The 25,382-nt window shown below is 40.4% G+C and overlaps 3 protein-coding genes across 7 annotated transcripts in view; all 3 read right to left on the minus strand.

Moving 5' to 3' along the window:
- Positions 1–23,324, minus strand: part of zbtb22b (zinc finger and BTB domain containing 22b) — a 33,596-nt gene extending 10,272 nt beyond the window's left edge. The window contains exons 1-4 of the mRNA XM_040020612.1: positions 23,314–23,324; positions 20,678–20,688; positions 11,817–11,820; positions 357–1,610 (exon numbers count right to left, since the gene is read on the minus strand). The gene's annotated coding sequence lies outside the window, so the exon portion shown is untranslated. The remainder of the gene's footprint in view (positions 1–356; positions 1,611–11,816; positions 11,821–20,677; positions 20,689–23,313) is intronic.
- kifc1 (kinesin family member C1) lies at positions 1,526–8,442 on the minus strand. The gene is given in 17 exon segments (XM_040020613.1): positions 1,526–1,735; positions 2,899–2,974; positions 3,130–3,203; positions 3,296–3,435; positions 3,557–3,695; positions 3,830–3,994; positions 4,403–4,600; positions 4,703–4,789; positions 4,953–5,066; positions 5,279–5,446; positions 5,566–5,731; positions 5,845–6,037; positions 6,362–6,445; positions 6,624–6,677; positions 6,934–7,027; positions 7,430–7,514; positions 8,420–8,442. Coding segments are annotated over 16 exon segments (1,869 nt in total). The 5' UTR covers positions 7,502–7,514; positions 8,420–8,442; the 3' UTR covers positions 1,526–1,690.
- znf384a (zinc finger protein 384 a) lies at positions 9,511–25,145 on the minus strand. 5 transcript variants are annotated; one of them, XM_040020615.1, is made up of 11 exons: positions 24,980–25,145; positions 22,454–22,521; positions 21,328–21,655; positions 19,074–19,196; positions 18,620–18,777; positions 18,436–18,512; positions 18,091–18,315; positions 16,277–16,444; positions 15,307–15,385; positions 14,543–14,701; positions 9,511–12,707 (listed from the first exon to the last, which is right to left on the minus strand). In XM_040020615.1, the coding sequence occupies exons 2-11, from the start codon at positions 22,514–22,516 to the stop codon at positions 12,312–12,314; spliced, it is 1,776 nt and encodes a 591-aa protein (XP_039876549.1). In that variant the 5' UTR covers positions 22,517–22,521; positions 24,980–25,145; the 3' UTR covers positions 9,511–12,311. The 5 variants fall into 5 exon arrangements, with proteins under 5 accessions (XP_039876549.1, XP_039876551.1, XP_039876550.1 ...); XM_040020617.1 differs by lacking the exon at positions 24,980–25,145 and adding an exon at positions 24,629–24,973; XM_040020616.1 differs by lacking the exon at positions 24,980–25,145 and adding an exon at positions 23,233–24,973.
- Positions 25,146–25,382: the final 237 nt, after the last annotated feature.

Consider the following 25,382-nt stretch of genomic DNA (forward strand, 5'->3'; position numbering starts at 1 on the left):
AAACTGGAGCAGCACATCTGTGCAGAGCCTCCTTCATTAAACTCATTAATCATCAGAAACCCGCACAGACCACGCCGGACATAACCGGCAGACTTTATGGGAGAAAAAAAGAAAAAAAAATCAACAGCTGGACTGCACACTTTAACTTTACCGCTACAAAAGCGAAGCTGCTGGTTGGAAATACAGCTGTGCTCGCGGTGCAGATGTTTTTTCCCCGGTGGCGGTGTTCTCCGTTCAGACGGACAAACGGCGGCATCTGGAAAACCGTCAGAGCTCCGGTCTCCAATCACAGCCGCACAGATGTGACGTTAGCCTGCTAGCTAGCCCCGTCGGGCCGCCGCCGACGTTAAACTCACCGTTTTCAGTTGACACCTGAGCCCGTTACAGTCCGGCCTCTGACCGAGCGGAGGGCGGCGGGTCCTGCCGGTTCATCCAGGCCCTGAAGTTTGGGGAGCATTTTTGAGAAAAAGCTCCTCGCAGCTGATCTCCGCAGCAGCAGACAGCCACACGTCGCCTTTAAGAGCGACCCAGACAGACGAGCCAGACTTTGGCCGACACAAAATAAACTAAAAAAAAAAACCCTGAAAACACTCAAACATGCTGCTCATACATCACTGCTGCTGAAAACTACCGTGTTACAAACAAACAACTCAATCTGACTGCAGGCTGGGTTTAAACTGTAACTATTTAAATACAACACAGAAGAAACTTTAAAAACATTAAGGTTCATTTGAAAGAAAATAAGAATATGAAGTTCAAATTTACATTTTGTACTGGACACCGAGGAAACCTTAGCCCTTACATATACTTCTGTCGTGCCTTCACAGTATGGACCAGGACACGAATTAGATCATGATTTAAAATTGATAATTTAATATTTAAAATGTATAAATAGCTCACCTATCTAATAAATGGATGATTAATCATATATAACTTTGTATAATCATTACAAACGTTATACATCATTTAAAAATAAAAATCCTCATAGTTAACATTTACAAATATTAATACTGAAGATTACAAAGATCAACATTAAGACCAGTCTGTGCATTCAAAGCAGTGATAGAAAAGAGTGTGGGGCATTTTCCCCACACTCACTGAAATGGCATCAAAGATGCCTTCATAACTTTAAGAAAAGGAAAGAAAAAAGGCAATAAAATGCAACAGCCTTTAAATTTGGTTTTATTTGTAAAATAGATGTCATAGCATACATGTTAAATAAACATTTAATTCCAACAATACATACTAATGATATGGCATCCAAGGAAATGGGTAAAAGAAAACTAAAAATCAGTAAGTGATGTAGACTTGTAAAATAGCCATTATATACAGTATATACACAAACATAATCTAACCTTGGTGAAAACACTCAATGTTACTGTCATTCAATTCCATCAGCAGGTAAACACAAGAGTTACATTAAAAACTGACTAATGTCTGAGTTTACCTCAAAACAAAACAAAAAAAACCCCCAAAAAACAGCCCACTTAAAACTCTTAAATGTGTTAAATCTGGAGTGAAAATTTTTTTCTTGAAATGCACGGCAACTCCTTTTGTGGTGAAGCTAGCATTACTACACACAAGTACAGATATATGGAAGGTTTGAAGCACTAATTAGAAGAAATGACATTTTGAACCTGAGATGAACCTAAAAAGTAGAAAACTCAGGATTTAAAAAAAAAAAAAATTTCTACTTTTTGTTTGCAGTTGCTGTCCCGATGACGCAGTCGTTCACCTGCGGGGGAGAAAACAAAACAAAATTGTCAAAAATGTTAAAGTTACAGTGAAACTTCAAATCCTTGTACACTTCAGTGGTATTTATACTGTAAACCTAATCCCTATGCTGTAAACTGGCATGCAACTCTAGGAATCACTCATTTCATCCACTTTTGCCACCATTTTCCACATTAATTAGAAGAAATAAATGAAATAAATGAATCGATTAGCTCAAAGAAATTCCACTGCAGACGAGTGTTTGTGGTTAAACTGCAAAGCAAGCCACGCACATGGTGCAGGCCACTTCTGTGGGCTCTATCAGGGATTTATGTGACTAGTCGACTAATTGTCACTAGTCTGAACGACTGGTAAGTCTGATACAATCTAATTGTTAAAATTTTAATTGATGCCCAATGCTGGTACATTGTGTTCTAAATGTTAGGCAGCGATCTGCCACCAGATGGCGCACTGTTGTTGAGAAACACCATAAATCTATTAATCTACCCTGATCTTCTTGTTAACACTGAGATCGCAGATACACGCAGAGGAAATTAGTTTTCTCAAAAGGTGGAAAACCTCTCCTTTAGGAGAGCAGTCAAGTCAATGGGAGAGGGGCTGAGAGTAGAGTCACTACTCCTTCACATCAAAAGGTGACAGCCACCTGGGCAAGGTGTTCAGGGCACGTCCTACCAGGAGGAGGCCCCAGCATCCTTGGTCATACTAGCCAGTTTACATCTATCAGCTGTGGTCAGGAGTGGTCCTTCCTGCTGCCCCCACAACCTGACTAGAAAACGGCTGTATAATGTATTACTTTGTTACTAAATTTCTGCTTCTATTGAAAAGGTTGTCATTAATTTTCAGCAGCCTGAATCATTCGCGCCACACTCAGTCGTACTTTTAGATTCTCAAATGATTCTCAAATATATTCTCAATTAACTCAATATCTGAATGTTCCTTAGTTTTACTTTAGTTGGTTAGTCTAATTATTTCCCCCTCGATTAGTCGACTAGTAAATAAGACGCCAGGAACATCCCTACTCTTCAGACAAAACGTGAATATGAATTACACACCAAGGTATTAAAATGGATATGGAGTATGGCTTTGGTTTACCATAAACAGCTAATGTAAGGACATCATTAATGCACTCTGTCCAATGAACACTGGAAACAAGACTGCACTGACCTTACTGGCAAACCTCAACGAGTTTAGAGTTTCCCCAAAGCTGTCGGGCTCCGGGGCGATGTTAACAAACATCAAGCTGCAGATAAAGACATCCAAAATTAGCGCCAAAGAATAAACAGTCACAAGCTGAAGTGATGAGATCTGAAACTCTCAGCTAAATATTTATTGGGGATAAATTCCTTCAGTTTTATGTATCGTCATTATAAAGATTTGTGATGTCAACAAACTCACGTTTTGCTGTTTCCCCCCAAACATCCCTGCAGGAGGTAGGTGAGCTTCGAGTTCCTGTAGGGAACGTAACTCTCCTGAAACACAAAGGCCAAAAAAAATCATTAATTCTGTAAACGTAAAGAAAGCAGGTGTGACATCTAAGGCTAGAGAAACTGCAGCTGCAGACCTTGTTGGCCAGAGCGGCGATAACGATGCCCAGGTTGGACAGCGAGCCGTTGATGGCGGTCATCTCTTTGAAACGGTCACCCTGAGACTGGCTCTTCACCATTCGCTCACTGCCAGCCAAGTCCACCAGGCACAGAGTGGCTACATCAGAGCAGATTTTGCACTGGTTACAGTAACAATAACTAACCAGACTCAATATTATAGATCCAAAAAGAAGAAACCACATTCCTGATGCTGGTACTTCCAGTGGGATTATACTCACATTTGCACTTGACATCCCTGCCGGCATTGACTCCCTCAATATCCAGCTGGAAGACTGAGTGGGAGCGAGACGAGCGGTCATTCTGGGCTGTCTGGGCAGTGGAGCGATTCTGATTGGCCAAAGCAATCAGACCGAGAACCTGAGAGGACGAGGGGATGTTTTAAAACATATAGAGCACTGATAAAGTTTGATGTATTTGCAAAGTTTGGTAACAATTTGTCAGCCGATTTGAAATTAATTTTGTTCTGAGCTACAGAGGTCTGTCTGCTGTACCTGATCCTCATTGGAGACCCGCTCATAGGTGAGATTAGTGATTGTCACTTCATTGCTGGTTGTCTTGCGGATCTCATGCTCCGGTCTCTTGCTGGACTTGCCGGTGTACAGAAGGTCCCTCAGGGTCTCATTGTAAATTTCAACAAAGCTCGCTGTGAAGGTGAACTGAAATAAAAACTAAAATGAGCACATTCCCTCAAACGCACCGCGAGGGCACACAGCAGACTGCAGTGTGAAATCCCTCTGACGCTGAGGAGCAGAAGCAATTTAACACTAATGTGAGACTTTTGTGGATAAAAGAAGAAAAGCACAGCATTAACAATGCAGCAGATTAATCATAAAAGCTCCACTCATCTGTGTGCTCAAAATCATCTTTGGTGCTTAAGGAAATATTGTCGACTGTGGTAGAAAAGCAGTCTGGTCTTAGATCAACAACCTGTAACACTAACTACTCAAGTCTTTCAGATAGTCTGCAGTTTAAAAGCTGCTGTTCTACCACCACCGTGTAAAACCAAATGTAAAATTACTACCACTGACCTTCTCTTCAGGCATTCAAACACAAACCAAACCAACCTGCCAGCCTTGTTCTCCCAGTTTTCCTGCAGCTTTAAAGATCTGTTGCACAGCTCTGGGAATGACACCTCTGGTCTCGTCAAACTCGTCCCCCTCCATGATGTACGTCTTCCCACTTCCGGTCTGACCGTAGGCAAAGCAGCAGACATTGTAGCCGTCCGGTGCTGACTGCACCAGCAGTGAGATCTCCTCAAAGACCTGAAGATAAAGACAAATTTAGGAATTTCCTCCACGCACAGGTGGGGACCACAAAATGAAAAACAGTTTATTCTTTGATATACTGTAAAATGTGATATTCACCTCCTGCTGAGAGGCCCGAGGACCAAACACACGGTCGAAGCTGAAGTTGTAATTCTTCTGAGTGTCAGCAGTTTTGCCCGTGTGAGACTGAAAAGCACAAAAACTCAGTTCAGTTGGTTGTTTGTGCTTCCTCTTTGGGTTAGGGTTCATCTACGCTGACACTGAATTAAACATGTTAACTCACACAGAACTCAAATTCTCTACAGCCAACAGTTTCTTTAAACATGCATCAAGCGGTCCTCATTCTTACCTCCTCGGTTTTAGCCAGCGTTATCGATTTATTGTCACTTGTGGCAAGTTGTATATGCTTGGGAAGGCCTCCACCTACCAGAGGACGCACTCTGCAGAACACTCTGATATTACCCTGCAAGAGATACAATAGTGAGACTGAAACTTAATATTTTATTGGTTGCAGCAAAATCCAAAGGATGATTGGACAAATGTGACCAGCACACACCAAAAATAACCAAAGAACAGAGAAAACATTCACATTTTGTTATCATAGTCAGTATTGGATTTAAAGAACAATTTGTGCACATGAAGAGGCACTTTTACTGGTAACGGAGGCAAACTTGCCTTGAGCTCTTGTATGGTGTTGTGGAGCCGTCTGCGCTCCATCTCTCCAGCGTAAATTTCATCCTTCTGCTGGGCCACAGTTTCTTTCAGAGGCTGAACCTCCTCCTCGGAGTCTCTGAGGTTTGCCTGCACACGGGCCACAGTCGACTCCTGCACAGAGAGCTTCATCTGGAGCAGAAAGAACGACAAATGATATTAAGGTCATGCAGGTCAGCCCATCTGTACGTTTATCCAGTGATAAAAAACAAGCACGGCTATTCTCAGCTGCTGTTCAGTCAATCTTTTACCTTCAGAGTCTGCAGCTCTGTCTCTTGGCTGTCTCGGCGGGTCTCAATCACTTTGTATTTCCCCTCCAAGTTGGTGAGCTCCTTCTGAAGAAAGTTCTTATCACTCAAGACTTTCTCCAGCTCATCCTGGACTCCTGCCAACACCTGCAGCTTCCTCTCATACTCCCTAAAAATCCCAGAAGATAAAAGCAAAGTCAAGTTGTCAATAGTTAACACGACAACTTCAGGAGTAAAATTCCTAACTGAACGTTTATTTTCCAAATGAAATAGTCCTCATACCCGATCTGGCTCCTCTGTACCTGTAGCTCCTTCTCCACTTGCACAATTCTTCTTTGGCTCTGGGACACCGAGTCTTTAAGAACCTAATTTTCCTGATTCAGAGTCTTAACTTTTATTTGGTAGTTACGGACCTTATCCTCCATGTCGCTGACCTTGCCCTTCAGATCGCAAGGGTTTCGCTTTTGTGTTCCACCTGTACACAAACGCAACATTTTCAATTTGTTTTTTTTCGGTCTGTTAAGAAAAACTATTCTACAGAAACAACCTTTAAACTTCAAATGCATAAAGATGAAACAGTGACAGCTGAATTCCATTTAAGTGCTTCATGTTTATGGTCGTGTTTGCACAAACTCACTCAGAATCGTGGCTTATTTCAATGTACTGGGTCACTTTTTGCACACTTTGAAACATTTTCAAAAGCATTTAAAATTTATGGAGCGTTATTAACAAATCGAAGCCCCAAAATATAAACGTTTAGTTGTCAGAAGAAATGAAATGAGCAGAATTCATTTCTCACCTGTTTTTGTGCCGGTGGATGCAACAGGTTGTTTCATGTTGCCTCCCTTTGATGCAGTTGAAGCTACAGACTGCTTAACGACACCTAAACAGTAAACAGATGCAATAAATGATCACATGTTCATCTGGGACCAAACTACATACAAGATATGACACTGTCCATGAACAAATTTGATTACACTTTAAACTGCTTAATCACTGCTCCAGATGAAGGTTTGTGACCACAGTGTCTGAAGTCCTGCCACATATTTAGCATTTCTTACCTCTAGACGGAGCCGCAGCTACAGTGGCAGCTCCTACAGCTCTGAGTGGCCTAGCTGTGGTGGAGAGAGTGAAACAAAGGACATTTTTATCAAAATGATAAGGACAGAAGAACAATATACAATGTGAAAACATGTTTTACTCAATGATTTTTAAATAAAGTTAATGCAGTTTTACTTTTTGACTGGTTTAGTTTGGGGACAGCCTTTTAATGAAGTGCTTTACTGAGATAAAGTAGTTCTCCGACATAAACCAATGTAGTTTGGAGTAAAACAAAAAAATTTCAACACTCGGGATTGAGATGTAACTTACAGATAGGTGCTCGGGTTGCTGCGAGAGCAGGTCGCTTGGTACCAATGACCGTAGTCGCTGGTTTAACCGGATCTGCATCCTTACGGAGTCTCTTCTGCAAAACAAAAGACAAAGCATACAGTGAGAACAAACCTGAGTCTTGCGCAGGTTTCAGGGTAACCCCCCCCCCCCCAAATGCACATTTGCCACACAAAATCCATCACATGGGATAGATGTCCCAGAAGAGCATCCACGCTGAAGTACCACAACAAGGACTCCTTTATATCACAAACCCTGCAGCTGCTGTATTGCAACAATAAGAAGAAATTTGGTTTACCATCTAAACCTTTTCAGGCAAAGCAGCATGGCCAGCTCTGGTTTACTAGCCTTCTAAGATACCTGCATGTGCATGTGAGGATGTCTCACCTCCAGCAAAAATTAAACTCACAAATACTTAACAGTAATCTAAAAGTCAGACAGTAGCAGTAAAAAGGTAAACAGAAGGGTTTACACAAACCTGTGCAGGTGCCAAGTCCTGGGCATTCTCCGCGAGTACCCTCTTACTTGACATTACTGGCAGGCGGGACATGCTCTGTTGTGGGCTAAGAGGTGAATTATTGTTAAAACAGATACAAAGAAAAAAAGAACTTGTTTATTTCTTCATCATGAACAGCCATGTTTTCCTCACTTCAAAGCTGTACTGCCACTCAATAAATCATTTTACGTTTAAAACCCACTCGACATTTTAACACTCTGTCCTCTGTATTAAAAAAAAAAAAAAAAAGTAGTAATCCTTCGTCAAAGGAGCTTGCAAAGAAAAGCGTCTGGACTTCTTTAAGTTCTTCTTCAAGTTCTTCTTCGTGTTACCCGAGTTGCAGTTGTATTTACCATTAAGCACACCAAGAACAACAACAATCACTTGCATATCATGTGCCACATTTATTTTGACAAGACAGTAACAACGTGGTAAAGCCAGGTTTTATTAAGTAGCTGTTAAAATAACGTTGGCGTCTCCGATGAGACTTGGGTGTACCAGTAACCAATACAATGGAGACAAACTAGGGTGTTGCACGGTGATCCACACCTGCTTGGATATAACACTCAAAGTGCCTGCTAATACTGAAAATCAATCACACGAAAACGTATTATTTACGTTTACAGTGAAAATCACACGATTTAGCGTTAACTCAACTCAGATAAACTTTTAATAGACCCCTATAACAGAGGTCCGACTTTAGTAACTTACCGAGTATGATGTGAGCCTAAACAAAGCCACTGTGTCCACAGTTTTTAGCATTTACATTAACCAAACTTAACTTGCGTAATTATCGAGTTAAACCAAGATAGAAAATCTTACTGGGACACGCTAATTTTTAAATCAGCTTCGATTAAATTACATAAAGACATCACCGACACTAAACCCGTTCGTATGATCGCTAACGTTGACGGCAGATACCCTTAGTACGAAAAGGAACTTCTACATTAAATTACAAAACTTTGCTCTTACGTTTTAAGTCGAGTTCCGCAACACAAACTGCAGATTAAAACACACACTTCACTGTAATATATGAAACAATTACCTTATAAACAATTTCCGTGTCCGCGGGATCTCCGTCCTCGACCGTTTAAATTTGAATTGAACTACCTTGGTGAGCGTCTTGCCGTGATTGGCCGAGATAGCCCGAACCCCGCCCCGTACGTGTGTATGCGTGTTTTGTCTTTCGGACTTTTCTGCTTGGGCGGGATATACCCTGTTTGAATACTTGTCTCCAGTGCTAAAGGCCAAAGTCTAACTGACTTATGATCAAACGAAACAATTAAAAAAAAAAAAAAGTCGTATAATTTTAGTATATACGAATCGCTTTCTTTTTCAAGTACATTAATTAAATATATATATAATTGTTATAATCCATTTTTTTTTAGCTACATTGTTTAAAATAAACATCATACGGTGGCCCGGAGGTGCAAAAGGCAACTGTTTGGGGGAAAAAACGCCCATTGACTTATAATTCTTATCATTTCTATTCCAAAGCTTAAAACACAGCTTAAAACGCCTGAAAGAAGTAGTGTAAAACATTAAATTACATGCTTTGGTATGGTTTGCTATGTTTACAGAAATATAATCTGTTCTTTTTAATTGTTTTGATAAATAATTGTTATGACAGAAACCTTTGGACTGCTTCTGGTAAGACACACGTACACTCTATAAAAATCCATGTGCAGTTTGTATATGCTTTCCTAGCGAAAGCATTGTTTTTCTATAAATGGAGCTAAAAGAAACACATCACGTTGTAGGTCTTGGTGTAGACAGTCTTCTAAGCATGTGAATCCTACCATTGCTAAGCCTTTGCAGCATAGTCCACTGCAATTTCCAAACCACGTGGGGATGGTAGAATCACAGATTCCCTGAACCTGAATCAAAAATTCACCTTCATTAGTTTTGAGAATAATACCCCCTGATCTTTACCCTGGGTATCTAGGATACACTGACCACGTGGAGCTACATGCTGTAGCAAAAGAGCAGCCAAAACTTTCATTATAAATGTTCATTAATAATATGTACTGTTGATTTTAATAAAATACCAATAAAAAATGTAGTGCTTTCATCATAAACAGGTTTTGAACTTTATTCTCCATAAGGGAAGAAACAGTCTGTTCAGATGAGCAAGAGGTGTAACTGTGCATACAGTATGAAGAGTGTAGCATAAGAGGGCAGTTAACTGTATTATCAGGAGCATTGGTAATAACATTAACAAGAATATTGAGAATGGGTTATTTCTCATAAAAAGACACAATGAAATACAAGGAGTATACATGGAGACAATCAGCCGTCTGTATGGGCATCCTGAACATTTCTGATTGGTTAGAGACGGCATGTGCGGTGTCCCAGGTCACCAAGGTCACAGCTTCTCATAATCATGCTTTAATTATTTGCAGATGTATCATGGATACGTTAGCTTTAAATATCATATGGTTACAGTATTAACATGGTTCTCTGAGTAATTGAGACCATTTTTTCCCATAAGTTCAGGAATCAATCCCCAACAGTAAACTTAGCACAACAACACCTGTACAGATGTGGAATTACATATTTTAGCCAAACTGCACCTCTGGGAAGCCTCAGTGGTCCCTGTTTATAATGTATTAGGGATCCACCAATATTGGTAGATATTCACCATCAATGTCACTGGGATACTGATAAATATGAGATTTGGCTAATTATCTGTTGTGTTGCAATTATATGACTGAGTAATTGGGAATGGGAATAATTTAGGAGACTTGAGAATGCCATTTTAGCTCATTGATAATTACGTTTTTTTCATTTCCTTAGTACAAAACTTGTTACTTTAAAAATATGTATAAATTCATCCACACTGTTGCCCCAATTTCCATTAGTCCAGGGAACAATACTCAAGTCCTGCCCTACAGTGAACCTATATAACAAAAGCATAAATGTGGAATTACAGATAGTTTTACCAAAGTGCTTCCCTTATGCCCAAAAATATTTTAAATGACTAATTAAAGTCCCTGCTAATTTTCTTCTTGCAATTCACTGACATTGGTACGATATCTGCGCCGTTGCCTGCCATTGGGATTAAGTTATGAGGACAGACTTTAGAAAAGTATTTATATGATTTAAAAGGCAGAGCTTTAGAGTTCACTGACATCAAAAGGGAACAAATAGATACATCCTAATTCTTTGCCTAATTATCACACATGAGGTTTAGTTGACTCATCTCTGGTTACGTCCTAATTAAGATCAGTTTCACAGTCTGTAGATGGTGGCTGTGGTTGTGATAAAGGAAACAATTATTCTCCCGTCATCTCCTCACTTTGCTGAGCGTGACGGTCTCACAGCCCGTCAGCTTTAAAGTTGACCTGGGACACTGCCAGTGATTTGGTACATGTTAATTTGATTTCCTTTAGTTTTCATAGATGCTTTACACAAGACATACTTCCCTTTTACAGATGAAAAAGTCTTTTCTATGTATTTTATGTACAGCATACTGCAATATCATAATGCCTCAGATTGATAATAATGTGGATAACATTTGCAATACAGTTATAATGGAAGTAGTAATAATATGTATGAAAAGTTCTTTAAAAAAAAAAAAAAGATTAATAACAGTACCTGTCAGCCATTTTCATCACACAATCATTATTTTCCCAACAACCATCCTGACAATAACAAACTGGGCTGCCTTAAGTCATTCGAGGACAGTAAACAGTTGAATAGCAACAAAAAAAAAAGGAAAAAAAAAGGGACCAAGACGTTCTGTTAGGACTTTTCTCTCTGTTCCATCACATTCATGCGCTCACGTTGCTTTCTGTTTGATCACACATTTCTCTGTTGGTAGAAAAATACATACATATGATATATAAAAAAAAGGTAAAGGATGAAAAACATAGGCGTGAAGTAAGTTTCATCAAGTGCTTTCGTTATGACCCCTCCCACCCCCGTTTTTCTCTCTTTCTGTCGTGGTTCCTGCTGCGGACTCCTTATATTTAGTGCATTCTCCGACCGATCGCGCTATCTTATTTAATACTTTGGGAAATGTTTCCTCGCTCCTCTGAGAGGAGGTGGGTGTAAATAAGGACATCATGATCTGTGAAATGTACACTTTTGAGATTCGGCTGCAGGCTTTAGCGAGACTTCCCAAACGCACGCTTCATTTTTCTTCCTGCTGCTCTTTCCTTTGTAGCTCCAATTCAGTGTTTCTGATGTAGTCTGTGACACCTGACTGTGCCTTTCAGGTGCTGTTTAAACATTTTTGCACCGCTGCTTCAGATGCTCTCATGAATCTCTACAGTCTCCCATCATTCACTCCTTTTTTGTTTTGGCTTGAACTAATAAGTGATGAATGTTCAGATTAATGTGATCTGAATGTCTTCAACATTTACACTATTCTTTGGACCATAACTGCTCAAAGAATAGTGAAATTAGTTTTTTTAATTTTACAGATATTTTACACCTTTATCCTCCAAAGATCCCTCAGTCAGGACTGAGAGATACATGGCAAGTGGGCTCAGGAATCAAGAAGCACACTGTAAAATATCTGTGTAAGTAATTTATGGTTGTACTCAGCATCAAAGCTTCTTAAGTGGGTGAATTCAAATTTACTTCTATCCATGATTGTATTGCATTACCCGACTAACCGCTTTTAAAAAATAATCTCACTGAAAGCTACAGAAGTCTAAACTGAATACACTAGTGTTTTTACACTTTCAAATTCAGTGATGTGTCAATAAAATAGAAGATCTGAATTATAGAAATTCACCCAATCAGCTGTTTTTCCCCTGATTTTAAGAAGGCTCTAATACTGAATACAGTTAAATTACTTGTACATATGGACCATTTTTACTCGACTAATCCCTCGAGCAGAGCAGGAAGACGCAGCCTATGAGTTCATGTGCTCCACCTGTATGGCTGATGTGGAGACGGTTAGGCAGAGGTCTTTGTGGGTCACTGGCAGGTCTGCCACAGTGACTGGTTTGTACTGGATCTCGCTGGCTGACACTGTCTTGTACTGGTGTAGATCAAATGGGCAGGGGACCACAGATTCTGTGGGTTGCTGTTGTGGCTGGTAGCTGCCTGGGGGTCCGGGGTTTGGGTTCTGGTTGTTGTTAGGGTTCGTCTGGTTTTGGAGCTGGCTCGCTCTGCCCGCACCTCTCCCTCGACCGCGGCCTCGGCCCCTGCCTGGTGTCAGACCCTGGGCCTGCTGAGCAGCTACTGTTGCTGCCACTGTTAATGGGTCGGGGTTGTGCTTCTTCATGTGTTTCATTAGATACGTCTCCTGGAGAGCGGATGACAGAAGTAGAACACATGATGTCAGGAAAGAAAAACAGGAACAATGTGTTTTGATTTTTTTTAAACTATTAATGTAGCTTTGTGGTTGTATGGCATCACTAACCAGCCATTTAACCCTCTCGAGGCAGGCGTTGCTGATTTGCAACAGTTAAAAACTAACAACCTGATTACCCCACATACATATTTTATGAGTTTTTTTTACTCAGAAGTACCACTGCAGGACTTGATTGTGCATTAGCAACAAAAAGTTTAATTTGAGCCTGAGAGCGTTAATATTTATAGTGAATGATTTTTGAGTTAATGAGTTTTGCTGCTGGGCAGAAAAGTGCTGCAAAACATCTGGATGTGAAAGTGAAGCTAATCTTTTTTTAGCTTTTGGGTAAATAATTTAATCCACATTAGACATTTGTGCCATCTGAAGACTAAATGAACATTTGTGTTCAATCTGAAGAAATATCCTTCACGCACTCCCAAAATATCTATGAACAACTAGGGCTGAGCCATATCATACCGTTCACGGTAATACCGGTATGATGTTGGGCAACTATAAGAAAATGAAATATCACGATAGAATATGGGTAAAACGCACATGTGCAGTGTCTTTGTTTACATACGCACATGGCGGCGACGGAGAATAAGAAGGGCGAAAGCGGATCGTTGAATGAAACGGATGAACCAGAATTGGTTTGTAAAAATGCTGCAACGTCAGTGGTGTGGAACTGGTTTAGCTTTCGTCCGTCAGATACACAACAAAGCACTATTTTTGGTAGAGCATGCTAGCGGGCCGTCGTTATTACCGTGTTTTTTGGAAAATACGGCACACTTAAAATCAATCCTTGGATTTTTCTGAAAATCGACAGTGCCCCTTATAATCCCGTGTGCCTTATGTATGAATTCTGGTTGTGTTTACTGACCTCGAAACGATTTTATGTACACTGCGCTTGAAAATCTGTCAAATGTTTCAGTACGACTTTGCTAAGCTACGAAGCCGCACCGCTTGATGGATTGTCGGAGCATTACGGCTATCGTAGGCAGGAGCCTCGCGGAGTGATACGTGCAGTGCTTCAACATAATATTACGGTATTGTGTGTGTATAACCTCTTTTTAAGTTTTGTGGATATTATACATGGTTATGCTGAGGACATGTCGGCCAGTTTCCACTGGAAATGCCTTTTGGTTAAACTGTCAGCGAGGAATTTGCATTTGCACTGTTAAATTTTTATATAATTTTAATGCACATAAAAAACAGCTGCTTGTTTAAGTGAAAATACATTGATTTTTTTATTATTATTTTTTTGCACAAATAAAGTTGTGGGCTCGTGAAGTATTTTGTCTAGTGTCAATTATATCGTCAGTTATATCGTTATCGCAAATTTTCAAATGTATATCGTGATAAATATTGTTGGTCATATCGCCCTGCTCTATGAACAACCCAAAGACACAATGCCTGTGCCCATTGATGATGTATGTGCATAATTATATAATTACTACATACATTAACAGTACCAGCTGCTATACAGCATCTGGCTTAAACTGCACGAACAATGATTTTGGCAGAGACGGATGATCAGTGCTTTGCAGTAATAATCACTATATTATTCTATTCTAAGACCTGAGATCAGAACAAAAGGCTCATTAGAGCTCTACATATAATGCATGTCAGACAGACTCATGGATTGTAAACAATAGTGTATTAACAGTAAAGCATCTGCAAACCAGCAGTACAATTCCTGCCAACTCTCTCCTGTTACGTCTTCTCTGTTGCAGTACAACCAAATCCACACTTTCAGTAAACTGCATGTCAGATACCAGAAGTCTTACCGAGGTATAGGATCGGTTGCAGAGGCCACAGGAGAACAGCTTGGCGTGTTTCACGGTGTGTGTGGACAGGTGAACCTCTAGACTGGCAGCATCTGTGTAACCACGGTTACAGTTGTGGCACTTGTACGGCTTGTCTTTGTTATGCTGCCGACGGTGAGACTGTGATGGAAAAATAAATAAATAAAAGAGGCATGTAAAAACTAGTAATATGTAATTTGATCTTGACTACAATAGAAAAGGCAAGAAAATCACTCTTTTCAGACTAGAGTCCGGCTGATATATCAGGCAATATTTGCCAAAATATCAGCATCGGGATTAAAGCTGATAAATGAAAATTAAAAAGGAGACATTAGTAATTCATGACCTGTGACAATAAAACATAATTATTTTTAAACTGCACTGTCCCATTATCTCAGGAAAGCCTGATAATTAACTTCATATAACAATTGTTAGGGAGACCTGTTTGTGCTTTATATGTCTCTCAAAAAAAATATTGGCCAACATGTTGAATTTTTAAATCTCTTTTTAATTATTAACAATGAAAAATGATCCAAAATAAAATTTCTGTGAAAAAAAAGGTAAGCATCAACATATCTACTACTCCATCACACTTGGTTGTACATTTTGTCTACAAAACCCAACCTGTGGAACCTGGATGAGTATGAGAACCACTGGCTTGCAAGTAAATATATGCTAGTAGCACTAGAGCCTTAGTAAAGTAACGATCATGTCAGTGGCAAAGAGAAAACCTGTGGATTCAGTACCTGGAGGTTGGACAACTGAGTGAAAGCTTTTTCACAGCCAGGATGATTACACTTGTACGGCCGGTCACCGGTGTGAATCCTGGGAAATCACAGTCAAAACAAAACAAAGGTGATGTCAAGTTTGACGTACTGACAAAGTTAAGATACTTCTAGATCAGCTCAGCCCCTCGCTTCCTCATGTTGCAGTTTCTCAAACTTCTACTTTCACTTCCTCGAGAAGGAAACGGCTTTGGTAAATTTGAATAGTGTGACCTTTGGTTGCTATTTGTGCACTTTAAAATCACATCCTTTTTTTCAGCACATTTTATCATGAAGTGTCTTGATGCATGCTCAATCATCCAGGTAAGAAAATCCCAAAAAGTCGAATCTGTTCATGTGGACGTAGCGCTTTCAGTGGGAGGAATGTTTCGTCACTAATCCAAACAACGAAACGTTTCTCTTTTTTGGGATTTTATGATGAAGCAATAAGCTATGAAATAAAGTTTTATAACAGATAAACTAGGCTGCTAATACATGCCAGTGATCACACATCAACCACATTCTTCTGTCCTTTCAGGTGGTAGTGCCTAGCTTTGTAACAGCCTTTCGCCTTCCATTAGGTTGAGCTAATCTGTGGTTTGATTGTTTCTATCATCCGCTGAAAACTATTTTTTATGGGTCACTCACCCTTAACGTTTGAATCTGGTTTACACCTCAGTGTATGTTTGTAGTAAAACATAAATATGGATTATTTTGAACTTTGAGGCATGCCGAGCTACTCCAGTAGCATCTAAGAGTCAAAATATGGAAGTGGGCAGAACAGATCCATCTTATAAAAGAAAAAAAGTACATGTCAGATTTGATAGATACTATAAACACACAATAACTCAAAAAGAAGGACACAAGCACAGTGACATAACTCTCCATGCACCTGCTCCCATACATGCACACATTCAAAACCCGCCCGGCCCAGCCCAGCTCGGCCCAGTACCGTGTGTGCTGCTGTAGGTGACTGAGCTGCCTGAATGTTTTCTGGCAGTAGGAGCAGGTGTAGGGCTTGGCCCCGGTGTGGATGCGGATGTGCTGGGACAGGTAGCTGGAGTTGGCAAACGACTTGGAGCAGTGGGGACACTTGTGGGGCTTGGCCTCAGTGTGGTTTCTAACACGGGAAACCGGGATTGGAGGGTTAAGGGGGTGGGAGGGAGAGAGAAACACAGAGAGAGAGAGAAACAGCGAGAGATTTTTAAGCTACAGCATGACCAAACTTCATAATGAACCGAAGACCAAATCATGCATTTAAGCTAAAAGGATCTGATCGATCAAGTATTGATCACAGATTACTAAGTTTGACAGTGTGCTCTTTGTGCTGTGTCTGAGTTGTGAAAACACAGAACGAAACATACAGCAAGCACAGTCACGCTTTTCTCTTTCTCTCTCTCTCTCTCTCTCGCAGTCTCTCTCTCCTTTTGGTGTGCACTACTTTGAGTGAAGTGTGAGTGTAGTGTATCTATGAATGTCTGAGTCTGCTGCAGTCAAACCAAAATGTAAATTCAAGATGAGTGCCAGGCCAGCGGAGCACATCTTCCTCTTTAAAATTAATGGCCTGAAACCCACAGAGAAAACCCAGTGCATGGAAATGAGGGAAATGAAAGCATGAAGGTGAATGACAAGGTCAACATAAAATTAACACATTTATCAGAAAGGTGACAGCCTGGATGGGAGATAGATTTATCACTCATATTGTCACAATTAATGAAATATAGTAAAATGAAAACTAATTTTAGTGTCCGATTAGCGCCTTTGCCACAGTAAAAAGGGGTGTAAAACATGCAGGTTAAAAACTGTATATCAGGATGTATTTTTTAGGCACAGCACGTACAGTTAGTATGCAAAGTGTACTTAGACTTGCATCGTGCATTCTTAAAAAATGTTTTGGAGTTTTTATCTTGCTGAGAATGAAAGGAAAATGTTTTAATAAAGACATCTGAATAACAGAGACATCTAGAGAAGATGCTGAAACAAAACAAAAAGGGGATGCCTATTTTGGTGAAACCTGAGTGACAGATGGGTGTGTTGGTGAGAAAAGGCATTTAAATATAACTCAATCATCCTGTCTCACTTACTGCTGGAATACCGAGTATCTGAATCTCTGCATATATAAGGAAACAAATGACATTAATCTGACTAAAGCCTGGGTTATACTCCAGTTCAGACACGGACAAATGGAGACCTGGTGCCTGGGTGCATTTGAACTTGTTTTTTCTCTTGTTTAAATCACTAGTAAATTACTTGCCAGGGAAAAAAATACTTTGACTGAATGCTGGGAGAATTAAGGAATTTCAGTAGTAGTATGCCAAGTGATTGGCTGATTAAATATTTGTGTTAACAAGTGGTTGAACAGGTATATCTAATATAGGAATATGGATATGTTGCCCACATACCTGATGAACCTCAGGTAGCCATTGTAACTTAATAAATATTGCAGCTGTAAGTGAGACTGTGTAGGAGTTGTATTTAATTACCTTTAGATACTGACTCAGGGTCCCAGTTTTTAGAAAAGAATGAATGGTCAAAGACAAGTACTTCAAAATAACAAGTTTAGAGGCATGAAATAATTTTTTGTTAAAGTTTTGGGGACTTTCAAAGATGATACTTTGACTGTGCAGAAAGAGCTTTACACTGTCAGCACTCCCCAAAACAACCCAGACAAGTCCCAAGCTCACCACTCCTTCTTCCCTTTATCTATCACCACACAGATGTTCACATGCACACATTTTAACACACGCACACACTCAGGCCCAGTACCGTGTGTGCTGCTGTAGGTGACTGAGCTGCCTGAAAGTTTTCTGGCAGTACGTGCAGGTGTAGGGCTTGGCCCCGCTGTGTATACGAATGTGCTGGGACAGGTAGCTGGAGTTGGCAAACGACTTGGAGCAGTGGGGGCACTTGTGGGGCTTGGCCTCGGTATGGGACTTGGCGTGGATCTGCATGTCTGACTTGCTGAAGAACGTCACTGCGCACATCCGACACCTTGGCAGGCAAGGAATGAGAGAAGAGAAGAAAACAGTTATGATAAACAAAGCACAGAAAAAACTGCAAGTATCTAAAACACCATTAATATTTTCCTAAACTTAACGCACTTTAACCTACCTGTAAGATTTGGGTCCGTCTTTGTTAGTGTGATCATCCTCATCATTTGACAGATCATATGGGTCGCCACCGTGATGCTACAATACAATAATAAAAAAATTACTTATGGTTGTGAAGGTAAAATGCCTCATAGTTGGTTTTATAAAAGGAAACAAGGAAAAAAGAAAGAACATAGAAAATTCACCTGTCCACCAGCAGCAAGATGTGCCAGTATTAATGCATCACTTCCTGGAGGGAGGACCCCACCCACTCCAGCCACCCTGCTCATCACCTGTTTGCTTTTCCTGCCTCGTTTTGATGGTGCCGGCATGACAACAGCAGGAGCAATGTCATCCTTCTTATCTAAAAATGAGAGAAAATTAAGAAAGAAAGAAGGGAAAGGAAACAGGGAGTGTTGAGTGAAAACAGGGACAGTTTGGAAAAATTATGATGCACAGCTCAACACCAAACCTTACATAAGACAGATACACAGATGTGTTTGATTGTGTATGGATGTAACAGTGCAATTGCAAGAATACATTTGGGTGGGAACAGGAATCAAGTGTCTAAAATAAAATGGTAGAAAGAAGCCCTGAGCCTCATCATTTTTTTTTACGTTGAAATTATTAAAATGATGGTGACCTGCACCTGTGTATTACCTGAATTTGAGGGGTGCACTGCAGACACTATCATGGTGGTGGCAGTGGGGTGTCCAGCTACAAAAGACTGCGTGGAGGCGGTGGGGACCAGTGTGCCCTGTGGGGTGGTGATCACTAACCCCGCTAAGAGGAAAAGAAAAACTGTGATCTGGCCGTCCAGATCTCACTCTGTTAGGCTTTTATTCTAACTAACAGTTAATGGATGATGTAGTGATAAAAGAACTTTAATTTTCAACCTTGCAACTTGAAAGCCACACAATATCTTATAAAGGACAAAGCTACAGCACTAACACAAGACTTGCTAAGGTTTATACAAAAGATTTTAACGAATATTTTTAAACAAGCTGTGCATAAAAAAGGGGTAAAACTGCTAATATTAACACTAAGTACTACTACTAACACCTAAATGGAAACTGAAAAAAACCCTGTTGAGATTGTGATTAGTAGCCACTGTAGATTAATACGTACAGTGTCATTCACTCCTATGCACATATCTTGTGACACCAACAAATATGGGTAGAGTTCAAAAAGTTCTGGAAAGAGTTCTATAAAAACCAAAGACCTTACCTGGTTTAAATTTGGCTGAACTCCCATTTGAGATCATCTTTTATGGGATCTGCAGACAGCTTCCAACATGGCTGCTCTTTTTGTATTGCTCTCATTCTGATTATTTACACGGTATGCACTGTGTATAACCGCAGGAAATCAAACTGTGTCAGCAAGCAAACATCAGTTTCAAGCTGATCAAGGTACATGCTTGGTGATGAGACCTGGGTCCAAGCAGTCCACAGCTAACCGTTTTTTATACGAGTCCACAGTTCCAAGTATGTCTGATGAGGAGTGAGACCACGAGCAAGCCTGGTGTGTTTTTAAACATACGCACCATGATATCGTTCTCCAGGGTAAGACATGATAAGTGTCTCCACTGTGATGTGTCTGGCACACTTTTAAAGCATTTCAGAAACAACACATTTAGTATGCCTGCTGGGTTTTATTTTAAAAACTGACTAACTTTAAACTCAGTTCCTTTGTCTGTTACTTCCTGCCCTTCTCCTATGCTCTGTGCTGCTACATGTTGCTTCTGTAAATAAAAAAAGAACTGTTCGCTTTTTCTAGAGCAACTTCTGATGGAATTGCTACCATTGTCTCGAGTGGGTGTCAGGAAGCAGCCGTGCCTGCTGCACTCCCAGGATGAGTCTGTTAATGTGAAGTTCCAATATGACATCCTGAGGAGTCTGATGAAAAACATAAAAGTGCAAACAACATGATCTGTGGTGCGTGTCATCACGTCATCGCGTACTGTTTGATGGGGCCAGGTTTTGGGCCAGTATTGGGAATCTGAAGAACACCTGCATCCCAAACTTTTTTCAAATGACTGAGCATAACATAGCAGATTTTTGACCGTCTAGCTTCACCTGGGGACATTTACATGTTCTCACTGCCATTTCCTTTTTAAAAGAGGTGCACACACTGCTGTAGTTAATTTTAGCTTCATGCTTCTAACATTAAATGGTAAATGGCCTGTATTTGTATAGCGCTTTACTTAGTCCCTAAGGACCCCGAAGCGCTTTACACTACATTCAGTCATCCACCCATTCACACACACATTCACACACTGGTGATGGCAAGCTATATTGTAGCCACAGCAGCCCTGGGGCGCACTGACAGAGGCGAGGCTGCCGGACACTGGCGCCACCGGGCCCTCTGACCACCACCAGTAGGCAACAGGTGAATTGTCCTGCCCAAGGACACATTAGGACAGCATGATCTCATCTCATATGTTTCCCTTCAAAAACCATGGAGTTAGTAGCTTGTTTTTCTTCTAGTTTTTTTAATAATCACTTACAGACACCTTGCAGGTGCATTCATGCAGTCTTGTAGAATTATATTAAAATACTACCAGTTACTGCCATAAAGTAGGGAAAATATATATTTTAAAATTAAAATACATTTGGATGAGCTATTCCTTTTTTTTCCCTTTTTTTTTTTTTTTAAATGGTCTTTTAAAAATTCTGTAACACTGAAGCACACATGCAAACAGACATGACAGGGATGCCACCAAGATCAAATAAACATCCAGAGGTGCACAAGAAGATGATCTTGAACAGGAGACTGGCCAAATTTAAATCAGGCAAGTTTTTTTAATAGACCTTTTCAGAGAATTTTTCTTTCACATTTGCAAAATAAGAAAAAAGACAAACTGGAAAATCATCTACGACTCAGGTTGGTGAAAACATCAGAGCTGCTCACTCACCTGCAGTCATGATACCCGTGGAGGGAACAGGCACAACGGTGACGTTCTGGGAAGTGTGCGACTGGTGCAGGTGTGCCCCCACCGCACTCAGGGGTCCGCTATTGCTGTTTCCACCACCACCCCCTCCTACATTGCCTCCGCCTCCTTCCTGTTTAGGGATCACACGTACCCCAGCCGCTCCATCCACTGAGCTGGGGATGGCGAGTACGGCCGTGGGGTAGTGGGGGGAGGAAGTGGAAGACGCAGAAGAGTGAGGAAAGGAGGGCGCACTGGCCTTCTCTGGACCTAGTTGCTCCTTCGCCTTGTTCAGGAACATGGCGTTCTCAATCTAGACAGAAGTGGGGAGTGGAGAGAGGAAAGAAGGAAGGGTGTAGGAATTAGGGGGCAAAGGAGTGTGATACAGTAAGGGTGAAATGTTTCATGACGGTGGAAGGAAAAGGATATGAAATGAAGGAAGAAAGGGAAGGAGAAAGGAGACTTGCCAGAGATGAAGAAGGCAGATTGAAAGAGGAAATAGGATGACGGTGTTTGGAAGAAGTTGAAAAAGAAATAAAAATACAAAAGACAGGAAGAAAGAGAAAGATGTGAAGAAGAGTCATATGTTTATGCGGGAAAAAAACAGGATGACCCAGAGATGACACAAGCAGAGTGGCGATAAACATAGTGTGTGTCATGAAAGGAAAATGGAGAACAAATGAGACAGAAAATGAGAGGTTAACGACAGTAAAAACAGAAGGAATTAAAGAAGAATAAAGGAGGAAGGAATGGGAAGATTGGGGAGAGTGAAGGGTAGGAGTTAATGGGTTAGATAAGAGCAGACAGAGGAAGAGGAAGAAACAATGGAAGAGAAGAGAAAACGAAGGCATGGTGAGATGCAAAAAAAGCAAATGAAAACAGGAACAGAAGATTGAAAAGATGAGAGAGGAGAGGGACAGGAGTGATCATGTGAACCCATCAATAAGTCAAATAACTTCATCAACGTTGCCAGCATTATTTAGTGGTGTTAAAAACAACATGTTCAGGTTGTGATATAATCTTTAAAGTGCTTCTGGGTGTTTTTTCCAACAGCACAGACCACTATACCATGTGTAATTCAAGACAATTCCAACAATAAGGTTGTGTCTACCTGTCCTTGTACAGTGGGGACGGGAGACCAAAAGTATGATGAGTTGAAATGGGAATCGTCCATTATTTCTGTAATTAAAAAGCAACACACTTAGAAAACACCTGTCCTGCTCCCCCTTTTTTCGTTTCTTTTCTTTTAAATGAGACCATGCATGGCTGTATTTCAGTCATCTTAGTCCGGTTCCTTTCTTTCTCCTCCGCACGCTGACACACCGAACACGTCGGTTTCAGGATCAGCATGCAGCACTAAGACTAAATTTAGTCCACTAAATCGAGCCACTTTTCTACACAGCTAACCTTTGTTTTTAGGGATACCAATCAAGATGTCTGTGACAAATCTGAGCAGTTTAAGCTTACTCTGTTGTGGCTACTTCTTGAAATAATTAAGATTTGTACAGAGGAGGATGTGAAAGGAATCAGGCAAAGATGGTCAATCCCAGAAGGGATGGAAATCAAAAACCTCTGTCTAGACCAGTGGTTCCAAATGCTGTGTCAAAGCATACTGATGTACCCTCTCAGCCCAGTAAACATTATAACTGAAACTGCACAAAAACATAGTAAATGAGATTTAATTTTCTCTATTATTCCACAATAAATACCCTTAGTTTTACAAAAAAGAACTGACAGGCAAGAGGATAACATTTAAGAGGAGATAACACTGATCTCTTTACTGTGTGGAATAAGTCAAACTACCTAAAGAAACAAAAACTGTTATTAGAAATTACTTTAAAAACTGTCTGCAATTTGATGCGAGGAGATAAAAAAATGCTAAAACTGTACCTGCAAACTAAAAATTCCCTTCCTGAAGAAACACCGCCCCCTGTTAAAGAGCTTGGGATCTCAACCATATGCAGTGGGAACATTTGTTTGAATGTATGGAAGTGCCTGGTAAGGCTATGGATCGCTGTTACATGCTTGCTGCAAAGCAACATGCACATGCTCAAAAGCACCATTGTCACTGACCTCCTTCCAGATAACCTGTTTTCTGCAAACATAAATACAGGTCTTGAATTTGTCTTGCTTTTTACTTTTCTTTGACCACATAAAGTTTGAGAACCACTGGTGTAGAGGGCAGCAGAAGCAAGAATTAAGAAAACACTAATGATAATCAGTTTTTGAGAATTTAATGATTGTCTGTAACACAGCACATGCACTTGTTTACTACTCCCTAACACAGCATGAACAAATTGCACAATCTTAGAGTGCGTGTTTTATCAGCAGCGTGTCAGTGAGGCTAGTTTTGCAACAAAATTGGATGTGGGTGCACCATTAGGTGAAAGTAACACCCTCTTCAAGAGTGCACACAGCTTCTTGACAGTTGAAAAAAACCCAAAATAAAAACCCACTGTCAATCTCATGAGTAATCAACCTGTAATCTTCCGTTTCCTGATTATGTCCCACTAACAGAGGCAAAGAAGGAAGTTTCATTGTTCTATGTTGGCATGCATTTGCACTTTATTTTAGCTTTCTGAAACATTTTGAGACCGTGAATGCCATGCATAGTTATCCTGCTCACATACCATTAAAAGCATGCAAGTAATTACATGTTAGTAAAGCCCAACTGCCATTTAATAATTTATAACAACTGATATTCAGTAAGCCCCGCAAAGGAGTATGAGAGGCCCATAAAAAAAATCACAATAACAATTGAGGTAACGCCATATTTCATGCATAACATTTGCAATGCATAACTCATGAAATGTTTTGCATTGTTTTTCATGAGCCTCCTCTCCCCTCTGCAACTGCAAGGTCTATAAATAAATGAAAAGAAATGCTTTCAATGCAATTTAATCATTTTCCCTGATTCTGCAGCAAAGCATCAGATGCAAGGGGCCGTTATTAGTGCAGTACAAAGTCAATGTTTCAGTGTTCTGAGAGACATTTGTTTCTTCCCCCCCTTCTCTTTTTCTTTTGGACGAGAGGGTGCAAGCTGCCTCCAAAAACTGTGGCATGGCTAGCGCCGAGCTAACGTTAGCTGTGCTTTATGAATTATTGCAAAAACAAATTTGTCACAAATCGTTTAAGTCAGGGTGCTTTTTTGGAACTGAGTCTGGACAGAAGTGTTAAACTGCACCCAACCGGCTGACAAGAGCGTAATAACATATCTGGGTTATGCACAAACATGGCTAACGTTAGCTGAAAAACGCAACAAGACGAGAGGAGCTAGCTAACTTGCCTCCATTAATTTTCTCCTTTTGTTCGCTGGGTTGCTCTAGCTACAAGGAGGCCTGTATATTCAATATGCTTAACTAGCCCGCCGCTTAGTAAACACAAACATCCGTGCTCTCCCTACGCCTCCATTCCTCACTCCCTGCTCATCTCGCTGAGAGAAAATAAAAAAAGAGAAAAAAAAAGTCTCGAATAAAAAAAAAAAAAAACGAAGACAGGAAAAAAAAACGTCGACGCCGTTGCCTCTGTAGGAGACGCAGCTTCATGCAGACTTCCGGCGGTTGGGACGACGGTGCTCTCAGACACACTGAAAAAAACACTTAATTAACAACCGACTAATAAGTCCTGCGTTAATTACCGGTGAACTCGACTCCCCTTCAACCCCCCCGGAGCTTCCTCGGGTCGGGACAGTTGGAAAACTTTGTCCAAATCCGCCCCTCAAACCCCTCAGATATGCCTTTTTTTTCTTCGTTTTTTCCTTTTTTTCCCTCCAGCTCTTCTCCGAGGAGTCAAGGCAGGCTGAGTTAAACAGCTTCCGGCCACACTCTTCAAAATAAAATCAAAGCGCGATTCTTTTAAAGTATATTTCTTTGTGTATTGCGTTTGATTAAAAGCGTAATAAAAAACTAAACTAAAAGTAGGTGTAAAATATGACATTTTATGCACCGAAATAAAATGATTATTAATTATTTTTTTAATTAAAAAAACGAATTTAAAACAATAGTGTTTAATCACAAAACCAGCAAAAAAGTATATTTATA

This window comes from Simochromis diagramma, unplaced genomic scaffold, assembly GCF_900408965.1.
Source record: "Simochromis diagramma unplaced genomic scaffold, fSimDia1.1 OVJJ01000753.1, whole genome shotgun sequence".
NCBI lineage: Eukaryota > Metazoa > Chordata > Actinopteri > Cichliformes > Cichlidae > Simochromis > Simochromis diagramma.

Bases quoted from the DNA above. Each gene is read 5' to 3' on its own strand.
- znf384a (XM_040020615.1), bottom strand. From the start codon at position 22,516: ATGGACGATTCCCATTTCAACTCATCATACTTTTGGTCTCCCGTCCCC. The intron at 21,656-22,453 runs GTAGACACAACC...ACTTCTGTCTAG, and splicing joins TCCCCACTGTACAAGGACAG to ATTGAGAACGCCATGTTCCT. The intron at 14,702-15,306 runs GTACTGAATCCA...TTTCCATCACAG, and splicing joins CTCAGTTGTCCAACCTCCAG to TCTCACCGTCGGCAGCATAA.